The 21,298-nt window shown below is 46.3% G+C and overlaps 1 protein-coding gene and 1 pseudogene across 1 annotated transcript; both read left to right on the forward strand.

Annotated features, from left to right (window-relative positions):
* Positions 1–5,285: 5,285 nt before the first annotated feature.
* On the forward strand, positions 5,286–10,167 carry LOC125513420 (annotated as a pseudogene).
* Positions 10,168–11,897: 1,730 nt separating this feature from the next.
* LOC125513421 (ribosome biogenesis protein BRX1 homolog 2-like) lies at positions 11,898–15,066 on the forward strand. The gene is made up of 8 exons (XM_048678542.1): positions 11,898–12,239; positions 12,348–12,489; positions 12,841–12,919; positions 13,008–13,132; positions 13,685–13,786; positions 13,892–13,960; positions 14,045–14,143; positions 14,702–15,066. Exons 1-8 carry the CDS (start codon positions 12,028–12,030, stop codon positions 14,837–14,839), a joined length of 966 nt encoding a protein of 321 aa, XP_048534499.1. The 5' UTR covers positions 11,898–12,027; the 3' UTR covers positions 14,840–15,066.
* Positions 15,067–21,298: the final 6,232 nt, after the last annotated feature.

Genomic DNA, 21,298 nt, shown 5'->3' on the forward strand with positions numbered 1-21,298 from the left:
GACAATTAGGCTGAACTTTACTCATCTTGAATTGTACATGGTTTATTTAGTATAACCTACCTTTTGCACGACAACTTTTCAACTAAGTTCCTCTCTTTTACAGATGACCATCGTGCTACACCCATCCAGGATACGGCACAACGGAGACACAGGCGCAGACGTGCAGTAGGGACCCGTTCCAAGGATTCTTTTTAGATTAAGACCCTGTGTAAACCTTTTTTACTGTCTCTTGTTGATAAACATCCCTTGGATTCTCAGTACAATTGAGAAGGATGCTGATGTATTGGCATGTGGCCACGTCAGAATATTGCACGTACCTGGACACCAGGAGCTTATTACAAATGGCACTGTTTAGCCCGGTTTACATCATAAAGACAGAATACCTTAGGGAGTGTTCGGCGTCGCATGTTTGGCCTTATATGCATCAGCTCCGAATCATGTCTTTGGTGAAATGTTGGGTTTGCCGGCTTCTGTGTTTTGCTGCCTTACGTTTCGCTCTATCGGCAGGCGGCACCAGGAGAACTACTGCGATTGTGCCCTGGTTCATCCGGACGAGCACCTCAGTAGAGAAAGCCGAAAAACTTGACTGTCATGATATAGCGTGAGACTGGTCAACCACTCGATGACCTAGCGGAATCTTCGGATTCCTCCGCCTTAACGAAGGGCCGTTTCCCGGCCAGGCATGTACGCGCCCCGAATTCGGATGAGCGCGGAGCCACCAGGGGCTATATAGTAGCCCCACTGTCAAACTCCTCTGGCTAAGTGAAAGTGTTAAAGCATTATAGTCCGATTGCCTAGTTCGCTGCGCTATCACCTCCTTAATGGACCAAGACGTTGGATCAAGTGTGAACATGCGTCTTCTGCGAGCACCCCCGTATTATATGTGTGGGGGCTGAAGCCGACGACTGCCATCTTTCAGGTTATATACATATATATATATAAACGGCCGCACAGGAGGCATCATAGTACTTTCGGGCAAAAGTATAAAAACAGTCTTGATAAACTCAATAAAACATTGTTTTTCAATGGGAATACATGTCATTAGAACATAATATTCTTCGAGCACCGCGCTTCTATCGAACAAGCGCCCTCAAGAACTTCTCGAAAGTAGTGCTTGGCAGGTACTCGGCTCTCGTCCGAATCTTGGGCTGCAATGGCGGTGGCCTCCATCTCCACCCAATATGTCTTCACACGGGCAAGGGCCATCCGCGCACCCTCTACGCACGCCGACCTCTTCATCGCGTTGATGTGCGGCACCGCACCAAGGAACTGCTGCACCAAACTAAAATAATTGTTCGGCTTTGGCCTTTCCGGCCACAGATGATCCACAACAGACCTCATGGCGAGTCCGGACAATCTATTCAGCTCGGCCCATTCGGCCAACCGATCAGTCGATGGAAGCGGACGCTCTGGAACGTTAAATTGTGACCAGAACAGCTTTTCCACTTCGCGATCTTTTTGATCTCGGAAGTATTTGGCCGCATCGGCAGCACTCACCGCTAAGTCCAGATATGCGTCCGCAGAACTCCATAGCCGGTCCAAAGGGGCATACCGAGGATGTCCAAACTTCATCCGCAGCATAAAGGGCTTCCTAGTCGCGATATCCCCGGCTTGACGCAGCTCCTACTTCATCGCTCTCATTGCAGAGCGGGTGTCTTTGGTCGCCATCGTGGCCTTCTCAAGTGGGTAGTCTGTTCGGCTTTCAGCTCCTCGATTGCCTTTAGGGCAGCCGCATCGCTTTTCTTGGCTTGTTCTTTGGCTCGGGCAAGTTCCGCCCGAAGGTTCTCCACGGCCGCAGCTCCATCTGCATTCACACACATGTTATAGATACTGGCATCATGCTCCTCTTCCCATGTGTCACCGGAGGAATCACATACCCTGTGCCTCGTCAAGCCGCTTGTTGACAAGTACGATGTCGGCGTCTGCCACGTCAAGCTGCCGCTTTAGCTCGGCAAACTCATCAGTCCGGCTGGCCACCGGACCCTCCGCCACCTGCATATTAAGGCGGCACGATTATTCCTGGGACTATGATCCTCTGTGCGCTGTCGTCTTCGACAGCACCCAGAGTCTCAGGGGCTACTATCTACACAGGGCACATCTAAAAATATGCGGTACTGTCAAAAATGTATATCATTTCACGTACCTCAAAACTCGTCAGTAGACTCATAAATGCTTCATGCAACCCGCTTTCGGCGGACGAAATCCTTTCAATCACCGTACCCATCAATGTGCGGTGCTCTTCTGAGATAGCCGCTTGCTCTAGCAGATCCCTAAGTACGTCCGACCGCACACCAGACGGTGCCGGACTCTTTTGATTGCTCTCTTCAAGAGCCGGATACCGAGGACTTCGGGTGGCCATAGGATTACCTTCTGGCCTTGCCGGATCAGGAGAAACCCTCCGCGACGACACCTCGGGGTCGCCCGCCTCGTGAGGCGGTGTGGCAGGGGGAGGCGTTTTGCTCTCCATCATCTCTGGAAGAAGATCCCCTGAAGACGAGCTCTGCTCAGAAGGGCTAAGATCCGAACTGCAAGATAAATGCTTCGATTATTTTCCTCAGAAGTAAGGCGAGATATTTTCATTATTAAGTACCCTTTTACTTACAGCTCGATGGAGGGCTGATCCCCTTGAGGGCATAGTGCGGCCAGGGTATCCCCCAGGGCAGGACCCTCCGGCGGAGATTTCTTCCCCCGTTTGGAGACCGTTGTCTCCGGGTCCTTAGAGGCGGTTCTCTTTCTCCCCTGGGGAGAGGAAGTTTCAGTTCCTCCTCCCCGGCTAACCTCCTTCGCGGAGGCGCTAGCCTCCTTGTTCCCCCATTTATCTTCTCCTGAGGGTGCTTGATAAGGCGCGATCTCCAACATCCTGGTTAGCATGGGATTTGGTGAGGTCTCAGGGAGGGGGGCCGGACACCTGATCAACTTTGCCTTCGCTATCCAATCCTGGTCAAAGAGCGGCTTTTTTAGGGCAACGTTGCGATAAATAAACAGACAGTGTGTTCGGATGCGGGGCTACTTACTTGGGTATCCGGACGATATCAGCTCAGACCTGCATCCTTAGTGATGTCCGGACACATTATTTGTGGTCCGAAGAACAATTTGTACATTTCTTCGTGCGTCATGCCGAGGAAATGTTGAATAGCTCGCGGTCCTTCCGGGTTAAATTCCCAAATGCGAAGGGGCCAACGTTTGCAAGGCTGGACATGACGAACTAGCATAACTTGCACTACCATAACCAGACTGAAATCTCTCTCAAAGAGATCTCGGATACGGCTTTGCAGTATTGGCACATCCTTGGCTGGACCCCAGCTCGGCCCCCTGCCGATCCATGACATCAGTTGTGGTGGGGGGCCTGAGCAAAAGGTGGGGGCAGCTACCCACTTGGCACTTCGGGGAGCTGTGATGTAGAACCACTCCCGCTGCCACAATCCGGACACCTCTGGGAAGCAACCCTCAGGCCATGGAGTGTCAGCGATTTTTCTTATTAAAGCGCCTCCGCACGCTGCGTGCTGCCCCTCGATCATCTTCGGCTTCACATCGAAGGTCTTGAGCCACAGACCGAAGTGAGGGGTAATGCGGAGGAAGGCCTCACATACGACAATAAAAGTCAAGATGTGAAGAAGGGAATCCGGGGCCAGATCGTGAAGATCTAGCCCATAATAGAACATAAGACCCCTAACAAAGGGATCCAGAGCGAGGCCCAGTCCTCGGAGGAAGTGGGAGACGAACACGACGCTCTCGTTGGGTTCGGGAGTAGGGACGACTTGCCCTCGGGCAGGCAGCCGATGCGAAATTTCGGCGGTCAGATATCTGGCCTCTCTCAACTTCTTGTCCTCCTCCGTGATGGAGGAAGGCATCCACCGACCTTGAAGGTTGATCCGGACATAATTGAAGGTCCGAAGTGCCTAAACCTGAGCTTTGGGTGTTGGAACTCGAGGCGGGAGGCGGATTCGATTAAGATCGAGAGGAAAAAGCCTTGTCCCCTTTATAAAGAGGGTGAATCAAGCGTCCTCCTCGTGGCCGTTTGGTACTTGCCTAAGATCTAGGAGTCCTACCCATAGGCACGGTTGGGTTACCCACGTCCATATTGATGAAAATCCCGTAATAAAGGGGACACGATCTCTGCTTCGACAAGACGTGCCAAGGAAACCGCCTCGCAAAACACGCTGAGATTGGTTATGAAAAACGATTCGAATAAATACCTGGCTGTGGTGTGATGTTACACTACGGAGTACGTCAACAGATTAGATTTATGGAAATATTATTCTCTCTACGGTGGTATGTGGAACTTGTTTTGCAGAGCCGGACACGATCCTCGTGTTCAAAATTTTCTATGAAGTATTCGGAGGAGGAACCCGCCTTGCAATGCGGAAGACAATCTGCGCGCCGGACTCATCGTCATTGAAACCTGGTTCAGGGGCTACTGAGGGAGTCCTGGATTAGGGGGTATCCGAACTGCCGGACTATATCCTTTGGCCGGACTGTTGGACTATGAAGATACAAGATTGAAGACTTTGTCCCGTGTCCGGATGGGACTCTCCTTGGCGTGGAACGCAAACTTGGCAATACGGATATGTAGATCTCCTTCCTTGTAACCGACTCTGTGTAACCCTAGCCCCCTCCGGTGTCTATATAAACCGGAGGGTTTAGTCCGTAGGAACAACAACAATCATACCATAGGCTAGCTTCTAGGGTTTAGCCTCTTCGATTTCGTGGTAGATCAACTCTTGTACTACTCATATTATCAAGAACAATCAAGCAGGACGTAGGGTATTACCTCCATCAAAAGGGCCCGAATCTGGGTAAACATCGTGTCCCCCGCCTCCTGTTACCATCCGCCTAGACGCACAATTCGGGACCCCTACCCGAAATCCGCCGGTTTTGACACCGACAGCACCACTGTCTCCCGGGTCCGCCGCCCCTGCTTCCGTGCGCCGACGAGATGGCCGGACGACGCCCCAGCCGCTCCGCCCCTCCCCCGGCACCTCCAGACGCAAAAACAAAGCCCCCTGCCGCCTTTGGTAGAAGGGCCCGCCGCCATCGCGGCAACGGCCGGCGGCAACGGCGGAGATGGATCCCGCTGCGGGGGTCGCTGGCGGCGGAGGAGTGTCGCCCCTAGTGCCGCCTGGGGCGCGGCACGGGGGAGTTTTTTCCGCTTTCATCTTCCACCAATTCATAACCTAAACACATAGCACAAACAGAGTACCAGAGACATCATGTACCACAAGGAAACAGCACGCCCACCCCGCAGACAGACTGAGCTAGAAACATCGGCTAAGACTGCTCACAGTGAGGAGTAACATAAAGCAGTAACTTGCCAATGTTACTAGTCTATATTACTACCTCCACAGTGGATAGTAACATATGAGTGTTATCATGAAAGAGTTTATTTATTAGGCTATAGACTTATTATGCATTGAAATGTGTGATGTTACAGTAACTACCTAAGTTACCACAAACCCCTCTCTCCTTATTAATTAGCTGCCACATAAGTAATTTTGTATTGAAATGTGTGATGTTACTAGTTAAGTTACTTCCATTGTGACTAGTCTAAGCACGGCGCAGAACTCAGAAATTACTTGACCGAGTCTTGGTGCCATGCAAGCGTAGAGTCCACCAATTCATAATCTGAAAAACATAGCTCAGATAGAGACAACATGTACGAGGAAACAACACGCCCGCCCCGCAGGTAGGCTGAACTAGAAACACCGGCAAGCACGGCGCAGAAAAGACCAAGCACTTGTAAATTACCTATAGTGACCGAGTCTTGGTGCCAGGCAAGTGGACTCACCTGCCCATCATACTGGTCAAGGCCATGCATTCACATCGCACAAGAAAATAACCTTGGTCTCCACCGGGTGCCAATCAAAACCTGACACGGCAGGCATCCTTACGAGCAGAAAAAACTTGCTCGTCAACTCTCCGATGTGATGTGGGAGCGACGTCTAACTGCTCAACATAGATAAAACTGCCGGCCTGAACGGTTCAACACCAGTTTTTTTCTCCCGTGACACAGGGCCCTGACAAATGGATGCATGCGAGAATCGTCAAAAGGACGTGATAAGCACATAATAAAACCATTACCAGAAGCAACAGCTTGGCCAACAACAATGGCGCTGCCACTGCTCTTCCTCTTCTCCCTCTTGCTTCAAGCTCCCTCGCACGCACAGGCACTCCAAAACATCACACTAGGATCCACCCTGACCACTCAAGGTCCAAACGCCTCACGGATTTCGCCCTCCGGTGAATTCGCGTTCGGCTTCCGCCCCAGCGACGCGGACGCCTCTGTCTACCTCCTCGCCGTTTGGTTCGACAAGATCACCTCCAAAACCGCTGTCTGGTACGCCAACACCAACACCAACACCACACTGCCAGCTGGCTCCCAACTGCAGCTCACGCCTGGTGGCGTGCTTTCGCTCCAGGACCCTGCTGGCACAGAGATATGGAACCCCCGGGTGACCAACGTCGACCATGCTGCCATGCTCGACACAGGCAATTTCGTGCTCTATGCCAAAGATGGATCCATCAAATGGCAGAGCTTTGAACACCCAACTGACACCATCCTGCCCTCCCAGGAGCTGCCTAAAGGGTCCGTCCTGCAAAGCCGGCTCATGGACAACGACTACTCAGCTGGAAGATTCCAAATCAGCGTACAGGATGATGGCAACCTAAGGTTTTACACCATGGCTGTTCCATCCCTTTTCCGCTATGATCCCCCATATTGGGATTCTAAGACTGGTGGAAATGGTTCAAGCCTCGTGTTCAACACAACCGGCAGCATCTACTACACTACAAGTTCTGGCGGACAATTCAATATTACATCAGAAACACTGGACTCACCGGCAGACTTTTACCGGCGCGCCACACTTGACGCAGATGGGGTGTTCAGGCAATACGTGTACCCCAAGAAGGCAGCTCAGACCAGTGGATGGAACGCTGAGTGGAAAGTTATGGACTACCTCCCACGGAACTTCTGTGAGGCTGTCAGGGTAGAGACTGGAAGTGGTGCCTGTGGGTTCAACAGCTATTGCCGCTCCAACACAAACAGGAGTGTGGAATGTAAGTGCCCAATAAACTACTCATTCATCGACAACGAGAGAACGTACAAAGGTTGCAAGCAAGACTTTGCTCCACATAGCTGTGACTTGGATGATACTGAATCTACTCAGCAATTCAAGCTACTTCCAATGAACAATATCAATTGGCCTTTTGGAGACTATGAGCGTCACAGCCCCATTGGTGAGGATTCTTGCCAAAGACTTTGCTTAACTGATTGCTTTTGTGTTGCTGCGGTGTACTATGGCGGTTCTTGCTGGAAAAAGAGGAGCCCCTTGTCCAACGGAATGGAAGGTAACATAGTGGGATCAGTTTTTTATCAAGGTTCCCAGGACTAATGTTCCTGGGTCCCAGTTGGGCAGTAACTCCAATACATGGAGAAAAGAGAAGAGGTATTGGATAATAGGAAGTTCACTGCTCCTTGGAGGATCTGCCCTTGTTATTGTTTTCCTCATCTCCATTCTGTATTTTGGATCTTACCGTGTCATTAGGCGAAAGAAGCCAGCCCAGATACAATCAATGAGTCCCGAGGCATTGCCTCTTAGAGCATTCACGTACAAGGAGATTGAGAAGGCGACAGATGGATTTCGTGAAGAGCTGGGTAGCGGTGCATCTGGTATCGTATACAAGGGCCAGTTGGAAGATGAGTTTGGGACTGGCATTGCAGTCAAGAAGATTGACTGCATGCTCCAAGAGAGTGAAAAGGAGTTCGCCATTGAGGTTCAAACCATCGGAAGGACCTTCCACAGAAACTTGGTACGGTTGCTCGGTTTCTGCGCAGAAGGAAAAGAGAGGCTTCTGGTGTACGAGTTGATGACCAATGGCTCACTTAATGGATTCCTTTTTTGTGGTACAAGCCCAACCTGGAACCTTCGCGTTCAAGTCGCACTTGGGGTGGCAAGAGGCCTGCTCTACTTACATGAGGAATGCAACACTCAAATTATCCATTGTGACATAAAGCCCCAAAACATCCTTCTTGATGAGAATCTCGTGGCAAAGATCTCAGACTTTGGCCTAGCAAAGATGCTCAGGACAAATCAGACACAGACGAACACTGGCATCAGGGGAACTCGAGGGTACGTCGCGCCCGAGTGGTTCAAAAACATAGGGATCACATCCAAGGTCGACATTTATAGTTTTGGGGTGATCTTGCTGGAGATTGTGTGTTGCAGACGGAATGTGGAGCTAGAGACAGCTGATGAGGAGCAAGCAATACTGACATATTGGGCAAATGACTGCTATAGAAGTGGGAGGCTTGACTTGTTAATCAAGGGTGATGAGGAGGCAATCTTCAATATAAAGAAGGTGGAACGCTTCGTGGCCGTGGCATTGTGGTGTCTCCAGGAGGAGCCAACAATGCGGCCAACCATGCTGAAAGTGACACAGATGCTTGATGGATCCGTCACAATCCCCACACCTCCTGATCCATCTTCCTTCATCAGTTCACTCCAATAGTAGTGTGTTTTTAAATGTATAAGTTGCAGTGTGAAATAAGAGTATATTGGACTACCGCAAACGATAAATATGAGTGATGATTCCTTTAAATGTATGTAAATGGAAGCAGGAATGTAAGTACTTGATAAGAAAAAATGTATGCATATGTTACTAGGTTCCAAAATAAATGTAAATTTCTGTAATGTTCATGTACTTTTTATGTGCAGTACCACAGTGAAGCCATGAATGTACTGCTTTGTGAATCAGTGTGCATATTTTGGTATATTGCTTAGCATTAAATCATCAAACTGGAAGATGCAAGGAACCAGTGAGGTGCAGTGCAGGCTAGTTAGGAACCATCGGGTAAGAACAATGATTTAAGGTCCCTTCGGGGACATCCACTAAAATTGGAACCATATAGAGAACAATGATTTAAGCGTTCACGACTGAAATGCTAGAGATGTCAAAATATTTAAGAAATACTTCTATCCCATTTGTTACAACTAGCAGCGGGACTCCCATGTTGCTTTACGAGCGAGCACCCGGGAGTAACCCTAGCATATATCCCATTTAGATTTTCGCATTAGCATTATCCAGTGTTTTATGTCACTGGAAATTAGACACTGCATCTATGCTTTTTAGTGTAACAGTGGGTATTAACAACGAGAATTGGACTCTAGATATTGAATGCAAGCATTACAACGGAAAGAACACAAGACGTTCTTGATCTTTGTTGATCATGAGATCTAGTATGGAGAGTCTGGAGCTTTATGTGATATTCCTTATTCAATACTACACTTTCCCTCTTGAACTGCAAAATCAAAGTCAGGAGCAACATGCTTACAAATATGTCCTGAATAAGGAATAAAAACAAATCAAAGACCCTGCATTAGAACGGATTCTAGCTAAAACAATTAAATAGTAGATTACACATCAAATCCATTTTTTAATTAAAAATATACCATATTTAGAATTAGTAGGCCGTTGTTTATCTTAGCGTAATAATACACCTCCTGGTGTATACCAAATATTAACATCCCAATTGAAATGAGACATCGTAAACCACATACATTTGCAGATGCTAATGAGAATAAATGCAGTAAGTAGTCCGTTTGTTAGGTGTGAGACAATGCATCTTCTTGTGTTTTCTGAAAGGTGGCTCGAATGATGCTTCCATGGAATTTTACCTTCCACCAGTGACGTAATATTCTTTTCGACGGGCGGTGATGTAAATTTGCTGTCTCTGTTGTTAGTTTAGATTATGGTGGTGCGATCTCAGCAACTGCAGTAATTAGGCCAACAACATCTATAAATTCACATAAAAATACTAATTCAGTTCATGTTTCTACACGTTGCTATAGTGTTCTTATTATTCATGAATATGCACAGCACTCTGTGTTTTGCTCACCTCACAACATAGTGTTTTGCTCCATTCCACTGCCAGCAGTGAGGAGTAGAATGCACTGTAGCAAACATGAAAAGGTTTTCTGGCCGGGGTGTTACCTCTATCGATGTACTCTGAAGCAGATCCTCTGTGAGAATGATCTACTGATCTGTAGGTTCTCTTGGCATCATAAAGATCAAATTGCTCGACTGTGTGAGAGCTTTCTCAGCATACAAAGAACTGACAGTTGCTCTGCTAAACTCTGCCTTTCAATTATTGTCCAGAAAATTCCATCTTTCTAGCATATATTCAGCAAATAAGAAGGACATAATCAGCAGATCTTCTAAACAGGACATAATCTGAAAAGCTATTACAGCATAATCATTCAAAATGAGAGTGTGCTAACATAGTTAGTACATGTATATGACTAAGTTGAGATGAATACCAAAGAAATGGAAGTTCACATGTTCAAGTGATTGTGAATATACAAACTCAAAATTATCATGCAGCGCTCCAATGTCTAAGGTGCCAGGAAATCTGTTAACAAAGCACAGAGGTGACTCTGCAGATCTGCGAATACTGTAACAGCGATTGTGAGCAATAGACAACAGTATAAGAAAAATACTGCTTAACATATAGATAACCTACCGGTACATGTTCTACTTTCCAGTTTGCAACTTTTCAGGAAGAGCAACGCTGTAGCCCTGCACATTGAATTATCAATTATAGTTTGGTCTTAATAAGCAATTTTCCCAAACCTTAATTATGTCCTAGTGTTCAAGGGAAATGCTAAGGTGAAATCAAACATGCACAGTTGAAAATGAGAAGACATAGGTGGTGTTCTGATGAGTACACTGAATCATCAGCGACAGTTTGTTTCAAAATAAGCCATTCTTCAAACACATGCATTGTTGTCCCTCAGACCCTCAGGTACGTGTCATTTAAACACAAATATGCAAGGTTCCACAGAGAACTCATACCCTTAGCAATTGACCCAAAAAATGGCAATTGCTATTAGGATCTCATAGGGTCAAAATGGGGTATACAATTAATAATAAAACTGCTGGCTCCATATTCCAGATTAGGATATGGTTACATGGCATTTAAACTCAAATACGCAAAGCTCCATGTAAGAACACATGCGCTTAGCAATTGACCGACAATTTTGAGATTAGTATATCTGGCGAAAGAATACATCTGAAAACAGAGGGTGATAAAGTAACTCGTGACATATAGATTGCAGATCAACTTTTTAACGTTACTGCAGAGGCAGATTCCAGTGCTTCTAATCACCCGCTTGAAGTTTATATTTGTACCCCAGTAATCATGTTGCTAATTCAGTTTGCAAAATACATCACAGGATTTTAAAACTCATTATTTACATAGCACTGTAATGGATAGCTTAGAGAGTAGAAGTAGCTCACTGGTTACCTGTTTCGTTAATTATTTTGGTGTCCAAACCAGAAAGTTGTAGCTTCCAATGAGATATCGTCCGCCACTCTCTGAAATGTAAACACAATATGCTGGTTTAAAATCCTAAACTTCCAACGAAAGAGAAAAGAAGATTTGCAAAATATCTTAGCTTTAGGAGTGCACAAACATAAACTGGTTCATATGGAACTATGGAGGAAGTGCATTATCCAAAACCGAACGGTAAAAATAAAAATATAATATTAAGATGGGCACTTCAACCCAGTTCATTTCATCTGTCTACCTAAGCAAGCACACAGCAAGAACGAAAACTACTACTAGCAAATACCACAAATTTCAGAAGAGCCGCCAGTCCATCTGAGCGCTTGCCTTGCCTCTGTTCTCTTCTCTGTTGTTTCTCATGCTCCTCAGATCGAGCCGCAGCCGCGCCACCCGGTCTGCGTCGATCTGCCCTCCTCTCCACCCACGCTCTCCGCCCTGTCGATCCCCGAGTGCTATCTTTTCCCCGTTTGTTTGTGTTTAGCTCATGGGCCGGCCCACATCGCCATGCCCCTCAAAAAAGAAAAGGAAAAACCTAGCCCTAAATAGGGGTGGACCGGACAGAAAAGACCCTAACGGTTAAGCCCTCTCGCCCCGAGACCCCCACAAGCAACCCGCTCCCGCGTCGCCGCCGCCGCCGCCGCCTCCGCAGCGCCTTCCTCGGCAGAAGCCCCAGCGCCCCACCCCCCATGGCGAAGAAGAGGAAGCGCAGCTCCGATGCTCCCGCGTCCGCCGCCGTAGAGAAGCCCGACGACTCTGCGCCGGAGCGGCCGGAGCGCACCCTCTTCGGCTTCAAGGACCAGCCGGACTCCCCCGCCGAGCCTGCTTCCAAGGACGCGGGCCCCTTCTTCCGGAACAAGGAGAAGGTGCTCATTACGTGCTCCCGCCGCATCATCTACAGGTGAGCCTCTCTCCTCCGAGCTCTGCGGCGGTCGCCGGACAGATGTTTTTGTGGCGGATGTAACAAGTGTTTCGGCGGGTTGGGTTGATGATGCGTGTGTGCGCGCAGGTACCGGCACCTGATGCAGAACGTGGTGTCGCTGCTGCCGCACGCCAAGAAGGACAGCAAGGTTGAGTCCAAGCAGAGCAAGGGCAGCGCGCTCAACGAGCTGGTCGAGCTCAGGAGCTGCTCCAGCTGCCTCTTTTTCGAGGTATGGCACATTCGCTGCTTGCCTGCTTTCTTGATGGAAATGGCTTGCCTTCCATGGGATGAAGGTTGCCTACTTTGATAGGAGAACTGCATGATGGCAACATTAAAGGTTGCTAAATCATACCACGTTTAACATGGATGGAGCAAGTAATTTGTTTCTGGTGCTAAATCAACTTCGAATTTAGCTCTGATAAATATCATTGTTCTAGCGTGAACCATGAATGTTTAAAAGGTGTTAGCTCCACGTTGTTGTTTTCTTGTCAGTGTGACATCGCTCCAAAATTAGGAAATCTGAATATGCACTATAGTTGCCAATTCTTATATTGAAGCATCTTCTGCGTGTATATTCCAGTGCAGAAAACAGAAGGATCTTTACCTTTGGATGGTCAAGTCTCCCGCAGGGCCATCAGTGAAATTTCTAGTCAATGCTGGTATGATTTCACACCTATAGTAGTTATCCAGTTGTTTTACTGACAATTCATCTACTAATGCCCAACATCCTGTAACATTTATGTGCAGTTCACACTATGGAGGAACTCAAGCTCACGGGTAACCATCTGAAAGGGTCACGTCCTCTGCTAACATTTTCTTCAAATTTTGACCAGCAACCTCACTGGAAACTCTTGAAGGAAATGATAACTCAAGTATGTTGATGGTCTCGCATGTTACATTATGTTGTGCACGTGTTATCAGCAAGCATTTTTGAACGAAGATGATATTGATCTGTATTAATGTTGTCTATTTTTTATCTGTTTTTGTGAGATCAATTTATTCGCATTTACCATGTGCGTTTAATTGGTGTAAAAAGATGTTAAACTTGGTTTCTTCACACATGTTTACGATAGTCGTATGTGTATGCCCTGTTGTTATATATTAGCATGTGGATGTGATGCATCCACTATTGGTTTTTATGTTTATAATATAATATGAACCTTTGAAGGAAGGATTCACCTTTGATAACTGTAGTTATATTCCAAGAGATCCAAGTTAATGGAAACCTTCTGGATGTTAAAAAAACGTGTATTTGTGTTTCCATTGCTTATTGTGAAGGAGTAGAGTTGTTTTATGAGGTCATCAGACCAGTATTAGTGATGCGATAATACATTCGATAGGGTCAAATTAATTCTATGGAGACGTGTTCTTCTTTTAATCAAAGAAGTTTAGAGCTAACTCATTGTCCATTGCCGTGCTTGCAGATTTTTGCTACTCCAAAAGATCATCGGAAGGCAAAACCTTTTCATGATCATGTGTTTGTCTTCTCCATTGTGGATGACCACATTTGGTTCAGAAATTACCAGGTGGTGTATTGGTCTCTTTGCATTTGTATTGCGATGAACTTTCAGTACTTAAAACCATTGAGTTATTATCACCATCTGAATTTTAGCAAATGATATACTTGGCAGATTTCTGTACCCCACAATGAGATTGATAAAGTTGATAAAGGAGGCCTAGATACAATGACACTTGTTGAGGTAAAAGTAGAGTGAGCTTATATCTGCATAATTTATATGGCATGTGGTTGCTAATCAACATTTTAATTAAATTACCGTGTGTAGGTTGGCCCCAGATACTGTTTGAATCCAATCAAAATATTTGGTGGTAGTTTTGGTGGCCCCACATTGTATGAGAACCCATTCTATGTGTCTCCCAATCAGGTAATGCATTCACCGGTTGCTCTAGACTATGGTACATATGTTCCTAATATATTTGTAAAGGAAATCAAGGGGTTACCTCTTCCATCATCAAGGAATGGTTATATTATGTTTTTTCTTGTGTTTCTTTGGTTGAAACAAATTTGACTCTGAGAAAACCGACAAGTGATGGAATGGTGGGTGCACAGTTAGTTTTATAATATTCTAGAATGACATTCGATATCAGTTATGGTACAACCAAGGTACACTTTATGCATCAGTGCTGTCCATTTGACTCAATCCGTTGTGTCTATTATATTTCTTTGACATATACTCCTTGTACATTGCTGCTTCATTCTGTTCTTGTTGTGTTGGACCTAACTACCTGTCATTTTTATCGATCAAACTTAGAATGGTGACATAGTCTGGTATCTTGCTGTGGTTCTGGGAGAAAAGGATTTACTGCTCATATGGCTCTGTTCACCAGGATTTATGTATTTAATTCAGTTGCAACAAAGCATTTCCCGCTGTGTTCGTGTATGCCTTCCCATCTAAACCCGTGGGTCTGTTTATTTGGAGCAGATCCGCGCTCTAGAGAAGCGGAAGAAGGCAGGCAAGTACGCCAAGAAAGTGAAGGCCAAGGTGAGGAGGAAGATGCATGAGATGGAGAACACCCTGGAGCCCGATGAATTTGCTGATCTTTGGAAAGGGGAAGACTAGAGCGGACGCAGCAGCAGACTGTACCAATGAGGTTGTCTTGAAACTACTCATGCTGGCAATGACCAAGCAGTGAATTTTGCTTGATATTATGTGGTGGTTCTTGTATGACAAAGCATGTGTTTTATTACTATAATGAACAACTGGATTTCGGTCATGCCTGTATCCATATTGCCGTGTGCTTGCCAGTATATGCTACCTCAGTATCTTGCTACCAGCTGTGTGTTTCACCTTGCCTTGTGCCTGATATAATTGCAAGCAACTCAGTTTTTATGCTGGCCTCGGTAAAAACAGTTGATTTTTTTTCAAAACTATGATATATTTTATAGCATTTTCGGAAACTATAGCATGATTTTCATAAAAATCAAAAGTAGTAGCCTGTCGGCCATCTCTTGGCTGAAATAGGACTTTTTGGCCACAGTTAGGCCGAAGTGGACTTTTCGGCCATCTCTTGGCCGAAGTGGTGGGGTTCTGGCCGAAAAGGCACTTTTCGGTCAAGTCTAGACCGAAATAGACTTTTTGTCAAGCCTAGGCCGAAAAGTACTTTTTGGTCTCGTGTAGGCCGAAGTTGCATGGCTCATACATTAGGCTGAAATGTATTTTCCCGCCAACCCCTTCCCGCCATCCGTTTCCCGCCAACCCCTTCCCGCCTTATTTTCCCGCCATACCGCAGTTATTCTTTCCCGCCATTTTCTCCTCTGTATCTATAAAAACCCCTTCCGGTGGAGGTGGATAAGCATTCCAGTGTAGTGTAGTCGAGATGTCCCATTATCCATTCGATCGTAGTTTTCACCCTGAGATGAGCAGCACTCTGCTGAGTCTAACTACCGATTTCAGGATGGACAATAGGATAGTTCCATGGGACGAACTCACCGGTAGTGACACCATAATGAATGAGTTGGCTCACGAATTACGTAGGTCTGGGTGGCCTGAAAGGACCTATGAGGAGGTACGTAAAGAACTTGTTAGGTTGCATGAAAGGTGGAAGAAGGTGGTGGAGCCGAAGAGTGAAACTTTCAGAAGGACTGCAGAAAAGCATCCATTTTTATGGACTGAGGAGAGCGAGGACGACGATGATATCTTCATGCCGCCGCTTCCGGGTTCTACATCTTCGAAGGGCAAGAGTTCTGCATCGTCCAAAGGCAAGAGTTCTGCATCTTCGAAGGGCAAAAGTTCTGCATCGACCAAGGGCAAGAGTTCTGCATCGACGGAGGGCAAGAGGACCGCATCGTCGAAGGGCAAGAGGGCTGCATCAACGGAGGATGACGATGATGACTTCATGTAGTATGTAAGATGTATTCCCGTTGTACCGTTTCATTCATATGTATTTGCATTATTAGTTTGTATTGTATTATTGTAGGGCATTATGTTCTATCTGAATTTCATTTTGTAGTATGTAATATGTATTGCACAAGTTCAGTCGCACCGTTTAATTCAGATGTACTTGTATCTTAATTATCGGTTGTAGTCTATTTGGAAATGTAACTGGAATAAGAATGTGAATTAATAGTAATATGTCTCTCGCATACATAAAACAATATATGTCTCCTGATCAGATAGAAGCAAGTGCGATACTAACACATACATGAAGCATGTCTCATACATAAATACTGACACACAGCTGCGAATAGTCTGAAACTAACATAGATAATGAGTCATACATAGATAGATAAGCATATCACTGCGGGGGACTATGACGAGTCTGGATCTTCCTCGGGCGAAGACCGGAAGGCGATAAGCGCTGAGGCGGTGGACGAGGCTCGCGATAACCACGACCATAGTTAACCTCGTCTGTCACGGTCTGTGTCTCCCGTGTCGGTGGTGGTGGTGGAGTGTGAAACACTGTCTGCGAGAAGCCATAAATGTTTGTAGCTTGGTCATCATCCTCGCGGTCGCCCTCAAAGTACGAAGCACCACCACTAAGGATCGGTGACTGCTCTGAATGCATGAACGGTTGCGACTGGTTGTGGCCTGCGGTAAAGTAAAACATGTAAAATTGATACAAATGCATGAACGAAGCACTACCAGTAAGCATCAGTGACTGCTGAGAATGCAAGAACGATTACTACACTGTTCAAAAGAATGTAGTGAGTAGTGTTACCTAGTTCCATCTGCTGATGCCAGTAAGCGCTCCCTAGCTGTGAAGGAGGTGGCTCATGCCAGGAAGAGCTCCCTGGCTGTGAAGGAGGTGGCTCATGCCAGGAAGAGCTCCCTGGCTATGAAGGAGGTGGCTCATGCCAGGAAGAGCTCCCTGTCTGTGAAGGATGAGGTTCTGCACGATGCACAGAGGGTCGTGGTTCTGAACGGTGCACAGAGGGTCGTGGTTCTGAATGCTGTACAGAGGGACGTGGCGGACGATGTGCTGGAGGAGGAAGTGCAACATCCGAAGTCCGTCTACACGTAACAGCTGCGTAAATCCCGCGTAGCTTGTCATCAAGACGCCTCAACCATGAGACGCCCTCTCGCGGTGGGATAGTTTCTCCCCTCTGAAAGCGCCGTATTAAAGCGGAAACCTCCTCTCGCGCCTGTACTATCAAGTCACCCTGTACACAAAGAGTTAACCAATTATATCCTCGTTGTATGATAGACACCACGAATAGACAACCAAGCGAATATGTCCAGATTAACAAAAGAATTAACATATGAGAACCAAGGCATTTACCGCGTGGTGTCTGGTTCCCACAGCAGAGGCAGTTGGGTACATATCGCTGGTGAGAGGGGCTTCGATCTGATCAGGAGCAGCTGATGGAACCAAGTAGATCCTCATTGTATGCCGGTAACGCTGCAGATACAACCCAAACATTTCCCAGTTAAAGGGCCAAATATCACCCCAGATATTTGTCGCAGCGGTAGTCCATTCGTCAACGTAAGGGGTAATGCTCTTAAGCCAATAAGCCATGGACTTGTTTCCTCCTAGGCGACTGTCCCTGAGATTGACATGCGCGATACATGATTAGGTATATTATGAATGCAGAGCTGACAACTAAAATAGTATTAGTACTTACTTGTGCACGTGTTCTGGCAAGTGTGGAATATCTGGAATCTCAGGCTCTTGATATAGACCGAACTGTCTCATCACCCTATGAAGAGACATCTCCTCAACCATCACGTCGAACACCAACTTGGTCTTGGTCATCCAAAAGTGCCGATCTCTAGTGCACAATCCAGAAATCCCAACTGGGTACCTCGATGATATAGCCTGAGGCGAGTATGGCTCCCAAATAACTTGATCCTCATGCAAACTATCAAACTGCGCCATGAAGGACGGGTAGCATCCCCTAACCTGAGTATGCGCAAACTGTCTCTGTGCATGACAACAAATAAGCATTAGTAATACTATTGAATGGCAAGAAATAATTGAATTAATTGTTACTTAATATAAAAGTACCTCTCGCCGTGCCCAAACAGATCCCATGGTAGGCAAGTCGCCGATAGCAGGCACATAAGTCCCAGCTAAGTCCTCCAAACCAAAAGGTTTATCAACGTAGACATAGGGTCGTCCAATAGGGAATCTCTCGTATGACCAGAGCTGCAACAATAATGGACATCCAACAAGACTAGATTTTCTAGACTTCAACAAGCAAGCTTTGCACAGGCCTCTGTACGTAGCCGCTAACACAGCAGAACCAAAACTCCTCTGTAGAATATCCGCAGGGCAACGTGTGTCAGCTATCTCTCGTGCAATACCGATGAGTCGTGCATCGACAGTGGTCATGTGGTTCTCCGTAAACATAGTTTTGCCGAACAGCCAAGAATATATGCCTCTAGGGACTGGTCAATCTGTGCCTCCGACAACTGAACGTCGGGATATCCTAACGAGACAATCTACATAGAAACGTAATAATTGTATGAACATCGGACAACTAAAAAACAACATTTGTTTAAGTGGCCGTGATGGTTACCTGAAACTGGCTCAACCATCTAAAAAGAGGTCCATGAGGATCGTTGTCTATGGCCCTAGCAGTCGGGACCGCAGCCAAAAAACGGGTCTGCATCGCTGCTTGCCACCCAGATTCTACCTCTAAGGGACCTATGGCAGCATCGGCCAGAGGTAATCCCAACAAGTAAGACACATCCTGTAAAGTAGGCGCCATCTCTCCCTAGGGAAAGTGAAACGTATGTGTCTCTGGTCTCCATCTATCTACTAAGCAGGTAAGGAGTGACTTGTCGTAAGAGAAACGTCTCGCTTGCCTCTTGTGTAACTGCAATGGTTCACCTGCCTCATCTAAGTCCGGATCATCAATCCACTCATCCAATGTACCCTCAACCAGCCGTGCCAAGGGTAGAAGTCCAGCCCAACTTAACCTACAAAATAAAGAGATTGTTAGCGGCTATGAAAAGTATGTCAAACATAGTAAGTCATTATATGGACTCCATTATATGCACACATACCTGTCAACCCATGAATCGTGTATCAGCCAGTTAGTCTTTGGGGTACGAGTGACCAACACGTCTAAGTTGTTGCCCGCTTCCGTAAGGGCGCCCCGGTGCTTTCTATCGATGTTACCATTAAGCAACGGATATGAAGACATATCTGCAATTCAAACAACAAATCTCAGGTGCAAATAAAAACATAGTACGACATATTACAAATTATAACATAGTCCTGACATATTACGAATTAAAACATAGTCCTGACATATTACATATTAAAACATAGTCCTGACATATTACAAATTAAAACAGTCCTGACATATTACAAATTAAAACATAGTCCTGACATCTTACATATTAAAACATAGTCCTGACATATTACATATTAAAACATAGTCCTGACATATTACATATTAAAACCCACTACGACACATTATATAGCTTGTGAGTCATTTCTTCCTCGTCCGCCCCTTCGGCCTCGACTGCCACGACCACGTCCGCCTCTTACTCTTGTTGTCGCAGCCGTCGATGTGGAAGCACTCGTCGATGCGGAAGCACCATCTTTGTTCAGGTCGGGACAATATTTCATCCTATGCCCATAAGCCGCGCATAACAAACATTGTCTGGTTGCTCCACCAGCTTCAGACTGGTCCATATCGTTCCGGATGCGACAGGCCTTTCGTCTGCCCCTACTTATTCACCGAAGGTCTGGATGCGGGATGTATACTCTCTCACCGTCGTTTACCTTGTTGAAATTGCCGACGACTCAAAACCCTGTCATCTCGCCTGTCCAGGTGTTGAGCACTGCCTCTTTTAAATAGTATGGGGACACGAAGGAGATAGCATCCAACTCAATCTGGCCACAGGCAGCCAACACATGAGAGCAAGGTAGGTGCAACAACTTTGGTTTGTTGCATTTACACTCACACGTTGGATAAAATTCCGTTCCAATTTTTACCTCGTGTGTCTTCACCTCATTTCCAGAACCAAAACCATCGGTAGGAAGTTGAACCTCATACCTCCTTTCTTGATTCCCTATGAGTCTGACAGTGTGCTTCTTTGCTTTCTCTATCTTCTTTGCCATGTATTCCATGACACGGCTACAATAAGGTGTGTTCTGATTATCTTTAAGCTTCTTTGCTAACTCGTGCCTTTCTCTGAAATATCTCAAAGTGCCATGGAATACAGCCTCCATAATAGCTGTGAGTGGCAATGCTCTATTCCCTCTCAGCACAAAGTTATACACCTCTACAAGATTGGTTGTCATGTGGCCATACCTAGCTCCATGTGTGTCATGCAGCAAAGACCAATTCACTGGAGGCTCTTTCTCTATCCACTCAGAAAAATTCTTTATTGCCCTTCCCTTCTTTCTCTTAGTATTAGGAGGGTCAATTGCTGGCAAGTCACAAAGACCTACTGGCTCCTCTAGCTCCGCGATGAGTGCTGCTAATTTAACCTGATCTTCTTTCATTTTCTTCCTCGCGCGGACCTTCTTCTTAGTAAACTCATCTAGTTTTGACCAAATAAATTCGTATTTGCGCTGCTGGCTCTGCTTGCATAATTTTTTGAACAAGTTCATCAACCGCTTGTTCTTGAACTATGAGAAAAAATTAGCCCCAAGATGGCGCATGCACCACCGGCTCTGCAAGTCCCTCCAAGGTCTTGGTTCGTCATCTGTTGGATTACGAAGTGTCTTCACGGCCTTCAATATACCAGCATGTCTGTCATGAATGACACACACGTTTGGTCGGTCCTTCACGATGGCAATTTTCACTTGGCGGAAGAACCATACCCAGCTGAGAAAGTTCTCACCCTCCACAAATGCCATGGCAAGTGGGATGATTTGATTGTTCCCGTCCACACCAATAGCAGTCAGGATTTGCCCTCTATACTGACCGGTCAGGAATGTACCATCCACAAACATAACAGGAGGACAATGCCAGAAAGCTTCGATGCACATACCAAAAGAGAAGAATACTCGTTTCAACACCTTGAAATCTGGTATACTCAGCAGCCTCATGTGTTGTACGTTCACATAAGTGCCGGGATTCCTCTCCTTCAGTATGCCCAGGAGACGGACAACATTAT

The sequence above is a fragment of the Triticum urartu genome, chromosome 6 (genome assembly GCF_003073215.2).
Source record: "Triticum urartu cultivar G1812 chromosome 6, Tu2.1, whole genome shotgun sequence".
Taxonomy (NCBI): Eukaryota; Viridiplantae; Streptophyta; class Magnoliopsida; order Poales; family Poaceae; genus Triticum; species Triticum urartu.

Coding starts and splice junctions, on each gene's coding strand:
- LOC125513421 (XM_048678542.1), top strand. CDS start 12,028: ATGGCGAAGAAGAGGAAGCGCAGCTCCGATGCTCCCGCGTCCGCCGCC. Junction 12,240..12,347: donor TCCCGCCGCATCATCTACAG/GTGAGCCTCTCT, acceptor GTGTGCGCGCAG/GTACCGGCACCTGATGCAGA. Junction 13,787..13,891: donor TTTGGTTCAGAAATTACCAG/GTGGTGTATTGG, acceptor TATACTTGGCAG/ATTTCTGTACCCCACAATGA.